General features: G+C 42.0%; 2 protein-coding genes and 1 non-coding gene across 6 annotated transcripts in view; 1 reads left to right on the forward strand and 2 right to left on the reverse strand.

Annotated features, from left to right (window-relative positions):
• ADAMTS18 (ADAM metallopeptidase with thrombospondin type 1 motif 18) overlaps nt 1-18,277 on the reverse strand; it is a 543,678-nt gene that overhangs the window by 455,422 nt on the left and 69,979 nt on the right. The gene's annotated exons all lie outside the window — the stretch shown is intronic.
• VAT1L (vesicle amine transport 1 like) overlaps nt 1-18,277 on the forward strand; it is a 124,144-nt gene that overhangs the window by 17,029 nt on the left and 88,838 nt on the right. For both annotated transcript variants that reach the window (XM_072967764.1, XM_072967765.1), the window contains exons 2-3: nt 7,886-8,015; nt 12,392-12,607. In XM_072967764.1, the coding sequence (XP_072823865.1) occupies nt 7,886-8,015; nt 12,392-12,607 (346 nt within the window). The remainder of the gene's footprint in view (nt 1-7,885; nt 8,016-12,391; nt 12,608-18,277) is intronic.
• LOC116281969 (small nucleolar RNA SNORA15) lies at nt 11,582-11,738 on the reverse strand. Its single transcript, XR_004191445.2, has one exon. It is a non-coding gene; the product is annotated as a small nucleolar RNA SNORA15 (small nucleolar RNA).

The raw sequence follows: 18,277 nt of genomic DNA on the forward strand, positions 1-18,277 counted from the left end.
TCCACAACAACACCTGATAGGGTGAGGGTATTACTGACCCACTTTTGAGATGAAAAAACTAAGTTTCAAGGAGAAGCAGCATCCCACTTGAGGAGGAGTCAGAAAGTGAAAGCTCACGATTTAAAAATATTGCAAAGACCCTCTAGAACAATTCTTTGGGAAAACCTTTCGGCAGGCGGGAGGGTCAATGTTTTGATTTCATGGTTATCTGGTCTGTTAGCACATCTCCTGGTGACTGTGTGAGCCCTCTGCCTACACTTCTGTAAAACCACTCATTACACCATACTGTGATCAGCTTTTAAGATTCTGTTTCCCCATGAGAAGCTGAGCCCCCTGTTAACTTTGGATATCCAATACTAGGTGCTTGCTTGGTATATAATGTGACAGATGAGTCGGGAAGTCCCCACTTTGTAACTGGGAAAATTAAGTGATGGTCTCTCAAAAGGAAAGCAAAGTACAGTAGCCTCTGTAGACATCATTTGCCTTCATCCCCTGACTTTGTAAACCTCCATGTGTCTCGATTTTGTTCTCTGTAAAATGCGGGTAATGCCATTTATCTCTTAGCATTGGTTTGGTTGCTGTAAAAATTAAAGATCACACTTAAAAAACACAACACCATACTTGATGCCTAGTATGCACACCATAAATGTTATCTGTTACAATTACTAGCCACAAATAATTCCTTTTCTCCCCTTGCCCCATCACCTGAGAAATGAGAATGGAGGTGTCCAGATATCTGCTAGCTTCTTGGGGGCCCCTCCAACCATCACAAAGCCCTACCTGAGAACCCATCTCAGCAAGGGTCCATCTCTTCTTGGACAGTCTTCTTGGTGGGAACAGATGATTTGGGGCTACTAGAGCAGTTTTCCTCAGTGCTGATGGCACATGAGAATATGTGTCAGGGTGAAAAAGACTCACAAAGCTGGGGCCAGGATGTACATATTTAGAAAAAATATATATGTATATGTAAAACATCACGATGATCCTGACATGCATCTACAAAATGACTGGACTGGAGGCTCAGTCAGTCTGCATGCTGTGGTCAGCAATTACTGCTATCAGGGGAGGGCACTGACTACTGTTGCCCACAAAGAGCAAGGCTCATAGTCTTGAGTACTTATTACACACAAATTCAAAGTATCTTGGAGATACTTCAGAGAATCATAAGAGCTCATGATATAAAGAAACAGAAAACATATTCACTAGTCCTATGTCTTGAATTCCCTCCATGACATCTTTTGTGATCTTAGTAACCAGGAATATGACAGCCTGTCCAGTATTATCAGCAATTTGGACATAAAAGTCAATGGCGTGGTAACTGAATTTTCAGAGGACAGAAATCCAAGAGGAAGAGCCAATTTTGGGGTTAAAAGAATTAGGATCCAAGGAAGAGCCAGACAAATTGAAATGATGAACCTAATCTAATGAGACCACATTTAACAAGAGTAAATATAATGCTCTGGACTAGGATCAAAAAATTCAACTGCCCTGGAAGACAATGAGGGAGCTTTTCATTTTCTTATCTATTTAATCATCACCTATTAATTTTTACCTGGTCTCATTCTGAAAACAACTTGAACTCACTTAAAAAGAAATGATGCAGCAGTGATTCTCTAAGTGTGCTCCCCATATCAGCAGCAGCAGTGCCTGGAAACTTGTCTGAAATGCAAATTCTTGGACTTCGCCCCCAAACCTACTTAGTCAGGAACTCAGGGATGAGGCCCAGCAATCTGTGTTTTAACAGGTACTCCTGGGAATTATGATGCACAATAAGTGTGAGATCAACTCTAACAGAGTTTAAGATTTTTTTAAGGGAAACTCCAAAGCATTGAGAAGGTTAAGGTGATGTTGAGTGTCAGGATACATAGAGAATGAATGCTATAAAGCTCTGCAGTTTGGGGGGAGGGTGGTACAAATTCGGCTCAGAGCTTCCTAATAGCCAATGCAAAGAAAGAAATATAATCAGTTTCTATATTGTATACTGTATGGGATCTGTAAGATCCATACAACCAATATTTGTGCTGAGATTTGAGAAACTTTTTCCTGTTTTATAGAAAACAACTTATGGTTACCAAAGGTGGAAAGAGGGCAGAAGGGATAAATTAGAAGTTTGGGATTAACAGATACATACTACTATATATAAAAGAGATAAAAAAAACAAGGACCTACTGTATAGCATGGGAAACTATATTCAATGTCTTGTAATAACCTATAATGGAAAAGAATATATATATATGTATATGTATGTGTGTATATATGTATTTTTGAATCACTTTGAATATATATATATTTCTGAATCACTTTGAATATATATATATATATATATTTCTGAATCACTTTGCTGTATACCTGAAACTAACACATTATAAATCAACTATACTTCAATTTAAAATTTTTTCCTGTTCTTATAAATCAGTGAATGTGTATTGTAACAAATGATATGCTCAACAATATCCCTTCAGTAAATAAAACAGTAGGTTTCTGAAGGTTATTTCTCTGGCCATGAACCTCTTAATGGAACCAATGATGAGGCAAGAATTGGGGTTCCTACTGAGTGTGAGACCAAAATAGATGATGGGGTTCTACTGAACTGCATGAATCAAGGAGTCTTCTGGAAAAGGAAGGTTTTCATCATAGTATTCTTTGTGTAATAGTCTGAGTGTTTGGATTCCTGTAGTCAATGCCGAGGATACTGATGACCAGAGGGAGGAAAAAGATGACAAGAGAGTGAAAATCCTTTCCTATGAGCAACCCTTACCCTCCTTCCACCTGGAAAATAAAAGGGGACTTTCTCCATATCCACTTGTCTCTTTGCTAAACTCCTTCTCTGGGCCAATTTTATCTCAAATTGGAAAATTAATAAACTATAGCTGGGCTGATTCTTCTGTCATCCACTTACTAGTATCCTTTTAGAAGTAATTTGACTTCTTTGATATTATTGGCATATCCAAGGGAAATTAAAAGATCCAAAACCAGAGCTTTGGGGAAAAGAGTACACAGCAGCCTACCATGATTTATAGATTATAGAATGACAGCCTAATGATCAAAAACTCAGGCTTCAAAGTCACATGAAAAGGGCTTGTACTCCAGTTCTGGTACCTAAAATGCGACCTTGGACAAAGTACTTTATCTTCTCTAGGTTTAAGCTTCCTCTTTCACAAAATGGAGATTAAAACGGTCCATACCTTAATACCTAACCTGTAGCATCATCATCAAGGGGGCAACATTGTTGAGTCTATTAGAACATAAAATGAAGACAGCTAAACACCTCTCATGAGACTTCACAGGGTTGACATCCATCACTTTATAGGTAATGGAAAATAAAGTATAGAAGTCAAGGCTAGCTTGCCTTCCTTCATCTTCGAGATAGAATCTGATCATCCCAAGTCAGTGTCTTTGACAAAGACCACCAAGCATCTCTTCCTGTCTACCTCAGCTTTGATTTTGATAATATTTTAAGCACTGCCCACAGGATAACGGACCATCAAAACTAACAAAGCATGAGATCTGGAGCAGAGGCTGATGGGAGGAGTGAGTTTCAAAGACCCAGTCCAAGTCCCACAGCTCACTGATGGCAGTGCAGGAACTGGAATCCGTGCACCCTACAGATGTATCCACCAGGCATCTTACCTCTGAATCTTGAAATTATTGATCTTAGTAACTTTGTATTTACATTTATTCAGCTTTCATGGTGTCATAGGCTATGCAACAATCAAGGAGTTTGAAGACCCTGATTCAAGACTCAGCTCTGCCATGTTAATAATTGTGTTGTCTTTGGCAAGTCAGTTTTCTTATCTGAGTCCCAGAGTTCACGTCTATTTAATGGGAATAATAATAATAGCTGCACCCCTTGCCTTTCTGGGATTGTTATAAGGTTCAATGAGATTTGTATAAAAGCACGTTAAAAACTGCACTCTGCTATGCAAATGAAAGAGATTTTTTAAAGAGACTGTCTTCAAATTTCCCTGTATCTTCTGTCACCTCCCTCATTCTGTGTTTTGAGTTTTTCAGGTCTCTTTCTCAAACTTCTGCCTTCATTCCTTCAGGATGCTAAGTCTCAGCAGTAAGCCTTTAAAGCTAGGCTTTGATTAATAATTTAGTATAGGAGAAAATAAAAACCAGCCTTATTTGTCATAATTATACCAGACTTTGAGAAATATAGGGTTACTTAGCAGACCATTACATCAAGGATTTTGCAGCATTATTATTATTATTTTTGCAATGTTCTCAAAGGTTAAGAGCCATATAAAAATTAGGTAAGAGAGATGCCTGAGATTACCCCTGATGTGGGCCTGAGTCATCAGGCACAGTCATTGCCACCTCTCACAAATTTCCAGGTGAAAATCAAATTATCGTAGTGAATACTGGAAACTGTAATTATGACAATGCATGGCTTGAGATGCCCCTGTATTTTCCCGTGGCAGTCAAAAAATAAAAGTGTGTGACACACCCAAGTTGAAGGCCATGGGTTCACCATTCACTGTCTTTGTGGCCTGGGGCAAAGAACTTATTATCTCTAAACAACATTCTACTGGTTTTGTTTGAAGAAAAAAAATGAGGTCAGTAGCGTCTGTCCAGTGGGTGATTTAGGGATATTGATTATGGTATTTGTTTTAATTTTTATTTTGGTTCCATGAGACAGAGCCCACACATGTAACCTAAACAAAGAGCTCTATTATAAAGATGCATGTGAAGAAACAAAGTAATTCTTGGATATCAGAGGGCAGGGGCACGTGGGGCTGGGCCTCACCGCCTGTAGAGACTGGACCGTCCCCCTCCTCAGAAATTCAGCACTGAGGTCTGTACACCTCACCCTGGTGCAGGCTGTTGGGTGGGCTCTGTGATCTAGCTCAGTTCTACCTTTCGACATCCTCTCTGATACTGAGTTGTTCTCTTGATACATGTTCCCCAATTTATAGTTTTTGAGAGAACATTCAGTTCTTAGACCAGCTCATATATTTTATACTGAATGAATTCTTGCTTAGACTATGAATGGCCACTCCTTCAGCACTGGGCCCACCACTGGTGCAATCAGCTGTCCAAGAGATAAGTTATAAACATGGCCCCGGGGATGTGGGTGGGTGAAGCTCCTGTAAAGCAGTATTAGAGCGTCATCTGGGAGGGCTCGGGTTCTAGACTTTGCTTGCATTTGAATCCTGACTTTGATCGTTTCTAAAGATGTGACCTTATGCAAGTAACTTCATCTTGTTGAATCTAAGTTTCCTAACCTAAAAAATGGGCATGACAGTGCACGTCTTGTAGGAGTATTATTGAGTCTTAAGAAACAAAAAATAAAGAGTTTAGCACAGTTCCTGCCACAAATTGAATCCTCAGTCAATGCTACCTGTATCCCTAGCAGGAGAAGGTGTGTGGGCAGGCACCATGAAACAGATCTGGTATAGCACATAAAGGTTCAACTCCTTGTTGTGTTGAGATAAACAACACTGACCTGTCCCCCATCCCCTGGGATATACTTTCTTTACATTTCCCTCCCAGAGAATGGTGGTATTGTCCATGGTCCTGACGGAATCATGGCATGCCTCATTGAGAAAATGGGATTCTACAGGCTTTTACCAGTCAGCCTTAGCTCTTCTCACTGGAATAGAGTAGCTGGCTCTCCATTTACAATCACCGGGCCCACTTCATGCCGGAATGGAGACTGAAGGCAGCCCTACTGAGCAGAGTAACAAGCATCTAGGATGAAGGCTTCTCCAGGGGGCTGGCACATTTACAGAACTGTCAAGTAATTCCTTCTGCATTTTCTCCATCAGGGTCTTGGGAAATCATAAGTTTCCATACAGAAGCTAACATGGTGAGCTAAAATATGCATGAAATGAGACAGAGTGTTTGATCTGAGACGTAGAAATTCCTTTTATTGTTATACAGTGATGCTTTATTTATCTGGCTGTGTTGGAAAATGGGCTATTTCACAGAAGTGAAGCTCACAGATAGCTGAAGTTCACCCATTTCAGCTCTGAAATGATTTTTAACCCTTGTTCAATGGGAATATTCCTAAAATGTATCTCATCTTCCTACTTTCTTGCAGAAAAGGCAGATGTTATTACTGAATACTTACTGTGTACCTGGCATTGGGCTTAAGTGCTAAACTCTCATTGATTTTCCTGACAACTCTATGAGATGGATACCAGAAGAATCCTCATTTCACAGATAACGAAACTGAAGCTTAGAGAGGTTGAGTAACTGATCCAAAGTTACACAGGGCAAAGTGGAACTGGGATTTGTGCCCGGACCTCCCCAAGCTCTTAAGAAACTGGCCATGTCATTGGACAACATTTTGGTTAATAAATTACCCTAAGAACCATTAACCATTAAAGTAGGACTTTGGGAAGTCTACACATACATTTCAGAAACGTGTCCATTACTCTGAGCATCCCTTGGCTGCTTTTTAAAAGGAATTAGAACTCAAACTGGTAACACGTATTTTTGAATATTCATGGATATTCCTTCTTTCAGTGAATGTTACTTGAGTACCTCTTGTGTCGCTATGGGCATGATGCATGCCAGGTAGTCTGGAAGCAAAGAAATATGAGGCACACAGCTGCCTTCAGAAGGGCATATGTTAGAGACACTTCAGTGGGGTGATATGTGAATCTTGCCTCATTTTGTGGCCAGAAATACGTTGAGAAGCGGGTGACTCTTAACCCACCTTTCAAGGAAGTCATCCTCCTTGCTGTTATCCATTCTTTATGAATAAGACCGATGAGACCAAGGGATGGAGGTAGAGTTAGATGCTTCCTTGCCTCCAAACAGGCCATGGAAGAAATGGGCCAGCTGTGCTTAAGAAACAGCTGAATTCTCTTGCTTGGAAAAGAAACTATAGCCAGGTATTAATGGACCTTGGGCCAGACTGAGGACTTTGGTTTCTGTAACTCAAGTCTTTCTTAGACAGCAGCTCTGAAAACAGGAAGTATATTAGAACCACATCTAGTGGGAAAAAAATACATGTTCAGTGGGATATATTTTTCTCAGTTGATTAGTAAATGGGTGTTAAATGCAATTCCCAATTGTAGCTCTTAAAAAAAAAAACAGCTCAGAGTATTGGTAGCATCACTAGCATCAAGTATATAGTTTTTCAAGGCAATGACTTTGATATATTTTAATGATAACTTTCTTACTTCAAAAGTAATATATATATATAGGATATACCTAATAACTTCTGTCATTCATAGATAACTAAGACTTTTGAAACCAATCCACCAGTCTTCCCCTACCCACTGGTCCATTCCTTTGACCTCTCTTTTTCTGCGTCACCCTCCTGCAGCTGGACCTACTGCAGTCTCTTTCTGGCTCACAGTCAGCATTATGGGTGCTGTTTAGGGCACAGTGCTGGTGTAGGCTGATGTGATAACTGAGGTGTGACAGCTGTTTTGAGACCTTTTAAGTCAGGTCTTTTTTCTCTGTCTTTCTCATAGATTGGCTAACAGCCACTGTGTCTGGCTGCTTTCCATGTGTCTTCTTATAACCACTTCCTAGTATGTTTTTTCACCCTCGACTAAGTGCTAGAATGGTTAATGACCAGGCTAGTCGATACATATTTTTAAAGTAAGAGTAAGTAGGCTCTCAGAGGGGACAGAGGGGCTTTCTTTCAAGTCAGAGTATGAACTCTGCCGCTGCTATTTCAACAGCCAGGAAAACATTACTTGTTTCGTGCGATCATTGTTTTGTTATATTGGTGACATCTATCTAAGTGATGTGACTATTAGGCACATTTTGTCAGAAAATAAAAAAGAAGGGAGAGAGAAATGAAGAGAGGGAAAGGAGGGGATGGGACTGGAAAAAAAAAAAAAAAGGAAAGTCAGGCCGGTCAGCGCCTTCTTTCGGATCTCATTTTGAATTTCTCTCTTTCCACATTTGCTGTTCACAGTGGTTTAAACTTCATTGACTTGATGGTGCGACAAGGGAATATTGACAACCCTCCTAAGACTCCCCTGGTGCCAGGATTTGAGTGTTCCGGGATTGTTGAAGCCCTGGGGGACAGCGTGAAAGGATTCGAGGTAATATTTTGACTTCTGGTTGAAAGAGCAATATTTATCTGGCATCCATTGATATAACAGATGACTATGCAAAAAAATGTTTGAAATAATCTATGCATGTATTATTATTATTGTCTTATTACTTGGTTTTATTAACAGCATTTATAAATGATAGGACAAATGTCTCATGCCTTTCTCATGTACCATCTTGGTTGCTCCTGGCAACAGTCTGGTGAAGTGGTCAGGGGAAACCTTATCATTCCCTTTATTCATATTATACTGTTATTAATAAGATTAAAATTAATACAGCTATTAATCTGGTCTTGGATTAACTAAGTGTGCATCCCTCCTCCCCCTACCCACAGCACCTACTTTCCCATCACGTTAGGCTCAAAATTCAATTATAAAATGCAAAAGTTGAGGAGAAATAGCCTGTATATTTCACAACTTGGTTCCCTTAAATATCTACTTAACTGATGCATATAAGTGATTTTTTATAAATCATTACTTCATACATTGGGAAGGTGGCATTTTCGGACAACACTTTTAAAGCCAAAGGTAGAGGTACTTGACAATGAGACAGAATTGGCTATGGGTTGGTGGCTTGGGGAGGAGGGCAATGGATAAAAGCGGTGATTATATTATTCTGACTACTTTTGTACATATTGAAAAATTCCCCATAACAGCCATCTCTGGGAATCCTGTCTGCTTTCCAGGTAGTGAGCATTAAGCTAAAATACCTTTGATTAGCTCACAGGAAACATCCTGACCAGGCCCACCTGTAAATGACCGCTGGAAGGAAGAAACTAACACATCCTCTCCAGGATGCTGACCGGAACCAGGAAATGTTTGACTTGACTCCCTCCCCTTTCAGTATAAAGGAAGCCTGAATTCCCACTCAGGCAAAATGGTTCTTCGGGACACTAGTCTACTATCATCTTCTTGGTTTGCTGGCTTTCCAAGTAAAGTCATTATTCCTTGCCTCACCTCCAAAAAAAAAAAAAATCCCCACAATAAAAATGTTTTTTAATTGCTGAAAAGATGTATGACCCTTCGTACCATTATCATGCAAATCAAGTAAGATTTGTATGTAAAAACTAAAAAACTGAAAAACTGTGGGCAAATCGGTCACACAAGATTGTGGTAGTTTGCAGTGAGAAAAACCAGTGGTAATCAGGCATGAGAGCTCTCCCTCGACTCAAGTGCTTTCCCCGGGGAGAAATGAAGGGTACTCACACTCAAAAATCTACCATACCCAGAAGCACAGGCAAGTGAGTTTTTCAGCCTCACCAGAGCCCTGCGAGGTAAAGATTGTTATTATAGCCTTAGAGATGAAGTTCAGAAAGGCTCAGTAATTTTCCATGAGGTCAGAAGGCAGGAAGCAATAGTCGAACCCAGATTCAAGTCACCAGACACTTTTTGCTCTTTCTACAATCCAGTGATCTTTACCCCTGCTCCTCACCTGCAGATGTTGTGACACTAAATACAGGAAGAAAAATCCTATAAAAGGCAGTGCCAAAACACCCTTGGGATTGAGTTGGAACCTACTGCTTAGTCTCAGTGCACTGGAGCCTCAATATACTTTGAAAATATCAATATGCGCCAAATTCATGATGCTGAACGTCTGGAAATCTCATCCCACTCATCTGTCTTTTTGATGGTGGTTTCCAGATAACACAGCAGAAAAACGTGGAGGGAGAAATAAATGCGCCTTTTCTTTCCTTCCCTACGACTTTACATTTTCTGTCCCCAGGTAAGCAATATAACCAGAGGCAGCAGCATCTCTCTCTCTGAAAGTGCTGCGTATAAAAAAAGATGATCTGCTCTTCACTCCTCCACGAGGTCCCAAAGGAAAAGACTGTACTGTTCGCTCTATTAACCCTAAGCATTGGATAAATAACCCATTATTTTAGGATATAACAGTAGATAGGGATGTTGCCGGCCTTGGTTGAGAGGGAGGAATCACTGTGCTTGATTATATATATTTTCCTCTGTATATGATCTTTCTTCTGCTAAGTAGCCCCAGCTTGCTTATTGTTAAACATTTTCACCACCCTCCATTCCCCTCCAATGACTTTCAGTTGCACAAACGAATAAAAGAAGCCACCTACAGGCTTCCAGTCAGGGTGTGATTTAGGAGAAAACCAATACTAATACGCACTCTATAATTCTGACTTAAGATTTTCAATCATGTTGGAGATGGAATTCCACGCGGCAGCGCAGTGAATAACTCCCTGGGTTTGATCGATTGCAAGGGAGGCTTGAACAGTTGTTGCCAGAGGCACAGCAGTAAAGGAATAATTTGGGCTTAGTCGCCCAGGACTAATTTCTTTTGCTTAACGGAATCAAATTATGAGGTGAACTGAATATTAAAAAAGTTTCCCACCTCTGGACTCTAAGACTAGGGCTCCTTTGACGGCTGATCCTCTTTCTGCCATTTTGACAATGAAATGAAAGGCCTGGAGCAGTCAGCCCGGATGGGATGGCATGACCACCACTGTCACGGTGGTCTGGGCTGCCAGGCTGGTCTGGGGTGGCATGACCATCACTGTCAAGGTGGTTGAAATACTCTTTTTCACACTCTCTTGACCCTGGAGGCCGTCAGCTACTCTGTGGTGTCACGCATCTTTGGGTTTGCATGATTCTGTGCAAAAAAAGATGCCCACGTTAGACCTTAGTGATCCTCAGGTCTGAGCCATGGCACTGGAGATGATATTCCTGACATCATCATTTGGTTTTCAACCCTTCCAGGGACTGGGACACTCACTGCCAATGAGACAGTCTCTCCTGTACGTCAGTTTCTTCATTAAATAGCTATTTCTCTGCTTCATGAAATACTGTGGGTCTATCTTTAGCTTTTGATCATTCAGCTGTGAATTCCACGAGGTCAGGAGCCAATCTGTTCTTTTTAAGAGTTAGCAATGATTGTTCTTTCCTCGTTTTACGTGCACCGTGCCAAGTGCACTGCATGCACGTTATGTCACTTCATCTTCATAAAGACCTGTTCCTAATACCATACTCATGTAAAAGCTGAGGAAACTGAGACCTAAAGAGTTAGACTAATATTCCCAGGCTTGGTAGGTTCCCCTGTCGTACACCCTTATATAACTCCATGTCTTCTCTATAGAACTTATCTCGGGTGTAATGAATGAATCATTTGTACCTGGACTCAGCCTACCTAGATTCACATCCTGGCCCAGCTACTCTCTGGCTACATGACTCTGGGCATATGCTTTGCTCTCTCTTCGCCTCAGTTTAAATGTCTGTAAAACCTATGATCATTTATCTGTAACATGGGGCTCTTACGGAACCCATCTCATAGGAGGCTTTGGCTGCTATTTGTTGAGTGTGGGTAAAAGAGAAATGATAAACTAGAAAGAAAATAAAACAGTAGAATCGATTATAAGAGTATACATAAACCAACACATACATAGATGAAAGCCATTAATGTATTGAGACTTCACTGTGATCACAGCAATTTGAATATTGCTCTTGAAAGTCACAGTACAAGCAGCTAACATCAAATAGCAGAGTGGTTCAATTTAACTAGCACTTGGCAGCTCATGTAAGCTATTAACATTAGTTTAGTTTGTATTTCCTTTGAATAATGATATGCTATGAAAAAACTTAGCATATGATTATAACCACTTTAAAGGGAAGACTGCTCTTTTCTTTTTTTTTTTTTTTTGCATGGTGTCTGGCTACGTAAACCACTGATAAAAAGAACACAGTATTCAGCCATGCCTCATCTAATCAGGAGGTAAAATATGTGACGCCCTTAGGACAATGCCTCCATATAATATGTGTGCAGTAAATGTTAGCTGCTGTTCCTCATGCCTGGTGGCATTCTCCTATTTCACTCTAAGCCTCGCTGCTCTTGTTCAATCCCCTGCACTTAGATTTACACGGCTCCTCTGGTGAACCACATTTCACAACCAATGCAATTGGTAATCCAGTGTTAACCTTTGAGGCAAATACCACAGTGAACTAGTGTGGCAGGGAATTTATATGAGGAGGTACAAAACAAAGGAGGTAGATTTTACTCCTAGCCCTGTCCCTTTGACCTTCCAAGTTCCAAAACAGGGAGATTCAATGGAAGGCTGAATCAGTAATATGACCTTCCGACAATAACATTCCACAGCGTGTGAAGTGATGCATGTTGTGTATTTATGCTCAAGAAGAGGAGGACAGAACCTGGCTTCCATGGCTGCTGGGAAGTTTACATTGATGGGCTTCAGAGCATCCACAGATGCCTTGAAATTGGGAGGCAGGGGGTGGTGTGAATATTTGAGGATTTTGTGGGAGTTTTTAATCCCCTGGGAAGGAATCTATTATTTTTATCAGATCCTTAAGAGTATTAAGAAATCTCCAGTAACCACGTGCTTCCCTATGTCCAGATTGGGGACCGTGTCATGGCATTTGTCAACTACAATGCCTGGGCTGAGGTGGTCTGCACACCAGTGGAATTTGTCTACAAGATCCCAGATGACATGAGCTTCTCCGAGGCTGCTGCATTCCCCATGAACTTCGTCACAGCCTACATGATGCTCTTTGAAGTCGCCAACCTCCGAGAAGGGATGTCTGTGCTTGTACATTCAGCTGGCGGTGGTGTGGTAAGTGGGCTGCTTGAAAGTCCTCCTCCCCAAGGTCAGCATGGGGGAAAGTGGAATGACACCTAGGTGATAGCGAGATTCTTGTATGAACTATGTCCATGAGGGTTGATCTCTACGGTTCTGGTGAAGCTCACACAGATGGCAGAGTTCATACAGATGATTGCGTTGGGGGTACGGTGATGGAGTCTCTGAAGTTTGGAAAGGTCTCCAAGATGGCATGTTAGGACTGTGTGTGTCTCAGAGATGGTTTCTGTAGAGAAGCATTCTCAGTCTTGGTGTCACAATGAACTGTTATGTCAATCATTGAGATGTCTCATAAGGCGTGTACTCCTATTACCCAAAATACCAAAATGGTGGATGATTTATTTTTCAATAAGTTGTCACGAATTCATGATCGTTCCCATAGTAATGACACCCTTATTCGTGTTCTGATATATTTTCTTGAGTGGGACAGAGGTAGATGGAGATTGTACTGGCACAGTGGGAACTACACTTTAACCGAAGTACACCCATGAGAGCGGTTGCATATGCGACTGTCATCTGTAAGGTGTTTCTTTGACAAGGGGGAAATAATAGAAATTAAAATTGCTGCTCTAGAGTTCAGGGACGGCAGAGATTTCTTCGGTGACTTGGATGAGTCTCGGCGCCAGTCACTCGTACAAATTGCACACCTGTCCCATGGTAAGCACTCCATCCCCATCATGGTCCACTGGGGCTGGAGTAAAACTCTAATCTTTGAGAGTGAGAGGTATTACTTATTAATTCAACAGTTATATATTGAATATATACTACGTCTCAGACTCTATGGGGATAGAGAGTGAAAAGAGAAGGTCCAGATACACCAGCTAGTAGGGCATGAGAGGTTCTTGGCGTTGGTGATTCTGTGGTTTGATGAACTCAGAGGAGAGCTCTGAGGTTGGGTATTTCTTGAAGACGTTTTCCCTGGAGGGTCTGCTCACACTGAGGTTTTTTTTGTTTGTTTGTTTGTTTTTCATCCTGGCTTTCTACAGCGATCACCTCCCTATGTAGCATAAAGCACATTTCTGGTTTTCCTTTCCAAGAAGACAAACTCCAATAGACAAATGTGAAGGCAAAAACATGAAACTTTAGTGATGCCTTAAGAGGAGTATCTTCAATCACTTTAGCAAATTTGCCAATGTCCTTTGACCATGAGTAAAGATATAATAAAAGCTAAACACCCCTTAGAAAAGAAACGGATTTCAGTGCCAGTGAATCTACTGACAGCAAGCAGGCCATTAAGAATGCTGGCATTTACGAGCTTGGTGTGCTTCGCATACAAAGCATTAGAGACTTGTTTCATATTATCAACATAAGCGCCAGACTTTACAGCGGTGCTGAACTCAGTTCTGCCAAGAGTCTGTGTTTAAACATTGGCACTGACGACATTTCATTTCATGTTTTGATTTTTTTTTTCATTTGAGTTTGTTCTTGGAACAAAGAGAAATGTATCAGGGACCTGTGTCTCACAAGGAGGAAAAAAGTCTTGGGAAATAGCAAAAGTTCTTACCACGCCTTATTCTGGGCTTACAGACAATATGACAATAGTAACTAAAATGTGAAACACACAAAGGAACTGGGGAAAAGGGACAATGAGGGTAGTTAAAGATGTTAGTGCATATAATGCAGGCTGTGATGTCCTAAAGCTTCGCTCAAGAATCTTGCTTCCTAAGAGTGAGTTGTGCAAAGAGAGAAAAACGATCAGCCACGTGAGCTTGTGTTCATTTGATGGAAATAAACCAGTTACTAGGGAAACCATGACTAGTCCTGGGTTTTCAGACCAGAGTAATATTTCTCTGTGGTTTCACATAAGAAATGTATACTGACATGCAATGAATAATCCATCAACAAAATGGTTATAATAAATGTAACTATTTCTGTGATGCTTTTTCTTATGGTATGCTCCTCATGTAGTCTAGTAGCACCAAAGAAAACCAAAATTTAGTGACAGCAAATATTCTGGGGCCAAAGGATGTGGTCTGGCTTAATCCATGGACAGTTTAAAGGTGTGGTTAGACTGCCCAGCTCTCAGGGGAGTGGGTCTCCTTCAATAGCGTTTTTCCCAACCAAGATTTGATAGGTAGTGATGTCCAGCACTGAGTTCAAGGTTACTTTTAGAGGAAAGAATTGTGGCCAAGTGCATATCCATGTGTGTGAACACTCAACAAGCTGGAGTGGAGTTGACACTGTCTTACAAAAACCAAGAAGTTCTAAGGAGAGCGCAGACCATCTCACCACCCCACAGTGGGAAGACCGGCAAGTCACCCCCAGGAAGGACAAAGAACTAGATTCTTCTCAAGAAGACAACTCACCACTGTGCTCATGGAGGGAGCTCCCCGGGGAGTATTGTTTCTATGCATTATCTGTGACACCCTGGAGAGGAACGGAGGTGCTTCCCATCCCTGTTGGACAGAGCTGGTCAGTGCAGCCACTGACTGCATGGCTCCTGCCACAGGCAGGACTATGCCCCCACCCCCTGCCCAAACATCCATGTCCTATTCCCTTACATGGCAAAAGGAATTGGGGCAGATGTGATTCAGGAAAGGACCTTGAGATGGAGGGGCCCTCCAGGCTCATCTAGGTGGGTTCAGTGTACTCACAAGCGTCCTGAAAGATGGAAGAGGTAGAAGGGGATTTAAAGATGAGACACTGCTGGCTTTGACAATGGAGGAAGAGACCTGGAGCTGAGGGATATGGGAAGTCTCTAGATGCTAAAAGAGACAAGGAAATGGATTCTCCCCTAGAGCTTCCAGAAGGAACACAGTCCTGCTACAACCCAGATTTTGGCCTACTGAAACCCATTTCAGCCTTCTGATCTCCAGCCCTGTAATCTAATCAGTTGTTACTGGTTTGGTTTATTTGTTTTTAGCCACTGACTTGGTGGTAATTTATCACAGCACAACAGGGAATGAATACAGCCTCTTTCTCTGGGCTGCCTCCCTTGTCACTATGGAGAGACAGAGATTTGAAGAAAACCCAAGCAACAAGTAGTAGAACTAGGACTCCTACCCTAATCTGGCTGATTCTAATCCTGTTCTGTTTCCACTCGACAACCCAGAATATTGAGAGGACTCAAATCCTTCCTTCTTTCATTTATTCATTCAGTTAACAGATGCTTGTTCAACTTCTACCCAGTGCCAACTATAGATATTTCAAAGAGCCAGAAGACTGGGCCTGGGGACATGTTTCCTAATTTGATGATACTGAGATGACAGAGAAGGCTTAACCTAATTAGGATAAAGTTTCCTAAAGTGAGTTGATATAAAATGTGCAGTTCTAACAGCACTAAGACTTCTGTCTGATTTTTATCAAAGGCTGTGATGAGGAGTTTGCTGACAGAAAGTGAGACATGCCAGCCTACACTGTAATTTGGAAGGACACTTTAATACAGTGTCGGAAAATAATTCGATCCAGAGCAAGTCACTTTGTCATTAGAGTGGCCCAAGTGTCTACACTGTTCCATCGCATCTTTGAAAGTGTTGATTTCCTCCAAAACCAGATGGTCTGAGAAGATAATGCCCCTAATCAAATCTTTAGAACCTGGTTGAAAATGGGCTTACAATACCTCAAAGGATAAGTAACAAAATAAGCCACCAAGTGGGGTTCATGTTAGGCACTTCAAGAGAGCGTTTTGCTGCCAATCCCATTAACAAGCTGCCATGACTTTGAGCATCTCAGCTGGGGATGTGCTCAACTTTGGGACAGTAACTCAACTGTTACTGTCTGCTTATTTTCTTCTACCTCTGCCATTTGATGCTTTCTGGTTTTTAAAGTCCTTTTACCTTTTTCATCATCTCATCGGAGAAGATTGAAGAGCAGCCTGAGACGGGCCACAGATCTTGGAAAGGAAAGCAGAACTTAGCTTTCAGACAGTTAAATTCATAGAAATTCTGTTGATTCTGGATGGGGCATTGCCCAGTGTCATTCAAATCACTTCAAAGGAGAAAGCACAGAAGGGCGGGCCAGAAAATATAGGCAAGGCATTATGAGGCTCCCCACCGCTATATGAGGGCTCATGTGCTGGGGGTCCTCCCTGAAAGACCGATCAGCCGTACATCATTCTAACATGAGACTGAGAGCACAGGGGGAGTAGGAATCCCCAGTGTGGTGGAGGGTTTGGACATACTGGATAGTCATTCCATTTCAGCAGAAAAGACATGACTGTCTGCCAAATCACTATAGAATATTTTGTTGAAAACAAAACCACTGTTGATCACGAAAGGCACCAACATCTACCCAGCAATCCCCAAATCGTGGTTAACTCTTCTTCAACATGCCACAAGTTTGAAATCCTGTGATGCGTTCCTGCCACATAATAAGCTCAGTAAACGTCGGAGCATCGCAAAGCCATCGCCAGCCATTTTCCTATGTTCTAGGAAAGTTATTTCCTGAGCTAAGGAGGACCCTGTCATTTTGTAAATCTCAGGGAAAAAAAACAACAAACACCATGCCTAGTGATCTTGTAAATTTCCATCTAGTAAGCAATCTTTGGCACTCTAGCTCACCCCATCCCTCATTCTGAATATTGTTCCCAGATTTTTCTGTCTGCATCCGGCATGCATTATCAGTTGAACGAGGCCCCCTTTTCGAGACCATGTGTCTGCCTCACCTGCCCCCAGCTCCATCATCCCACAGTCCAGCTGTGCTCAGTCCATATCCTTCAGCACCCCAACCAGCAGGAGCATGTGTGAGATCTCAGATCGGGAAGAAAACAGACACCAACTTGTGCTGCACACTATCACACTGGCTGTGTACTGGACTCTGAACACTTAGTTCATCTAGCCCTCAGAACCACCCTCCCCACTGGATAGTACGTGGCAGTAGAGGGTTCAGATGGTGAGCCCTAGAGCCAGACTCCCTGGGCAATCCCAGCTCTGCCTTCCCAACCTCTCTAAGACTCCCTTTGTACAGTGATACTAGGGCCAGCCTCAGGTGGCACTTGTGAACTTGAGCAGTGCTTGCACATGATCAACACCCAGTGAAATGCAGCTATTATAATTTCCCAGACTCAGAGTTTCTTTGCTGTTTCCAAAGCTGCAAAGTTAATTAGTCAGAAGGATCAAATCTGAACTCCAAATCTGGGACCAGGAACTCTCAATCCAGTGCTCTTGGCACTGCCCCACTGCAGTGGCCTCAGGAACGTCTGCCCCTCCCCTCCAGTCTTCTGCCTGCCCCACCCTGTGCCCTGGATAAGCGGGTCTTCACTGTGGCAAGACCGCCTGGCCCCCAGGGGCTTACAACAATAGGAAGCGGAGCCTCTGAAAATGTAAAGAGAACAAAGTGCTCCTGTCATATCCTTCATGAACAATCAAAGGGATGAGGATTAACTGCAGCTTGGCATCAGCAGGATGGACTGTGGCCTGGGGACCCACTGGAATGATTCACACCCTCATTCTGTAACTGCTGACCCTGAGAATCAGGTCCTCACCCTCCTAAATGTCAAAGATGCTGCAGAGATGGGTCATGGAGCAAAGCCCCACCTCCCTGCTTCCAGAAGCCAGTGACGCTGGCAGCCAGTGCCTGGACTCCTCACAAGTCAGCAGTAAGCCATAGGTTAAGAAAACATGTATCAAAAAACATTTCTCCCAAGCTAGGTCATGTCTGCAAAAGCCTCACTTGATCTTTACTCTAGTTGCTTTTAACTTCTTTACA

This window comes from Vicugna pacos, chromosome 9 (assembly GCF_048564905.1).
Source record: "Vicugna pacos chromosome 9, VicPac4, whole genome shotgun sequence".
NCBI classification, from domain to species: domain Eukaryota; kingdom Metazoa; phylum Chordata; class Mammalia; order Artiodactyla; family Camelidae; genus Vicugna; species Vicugna pacos.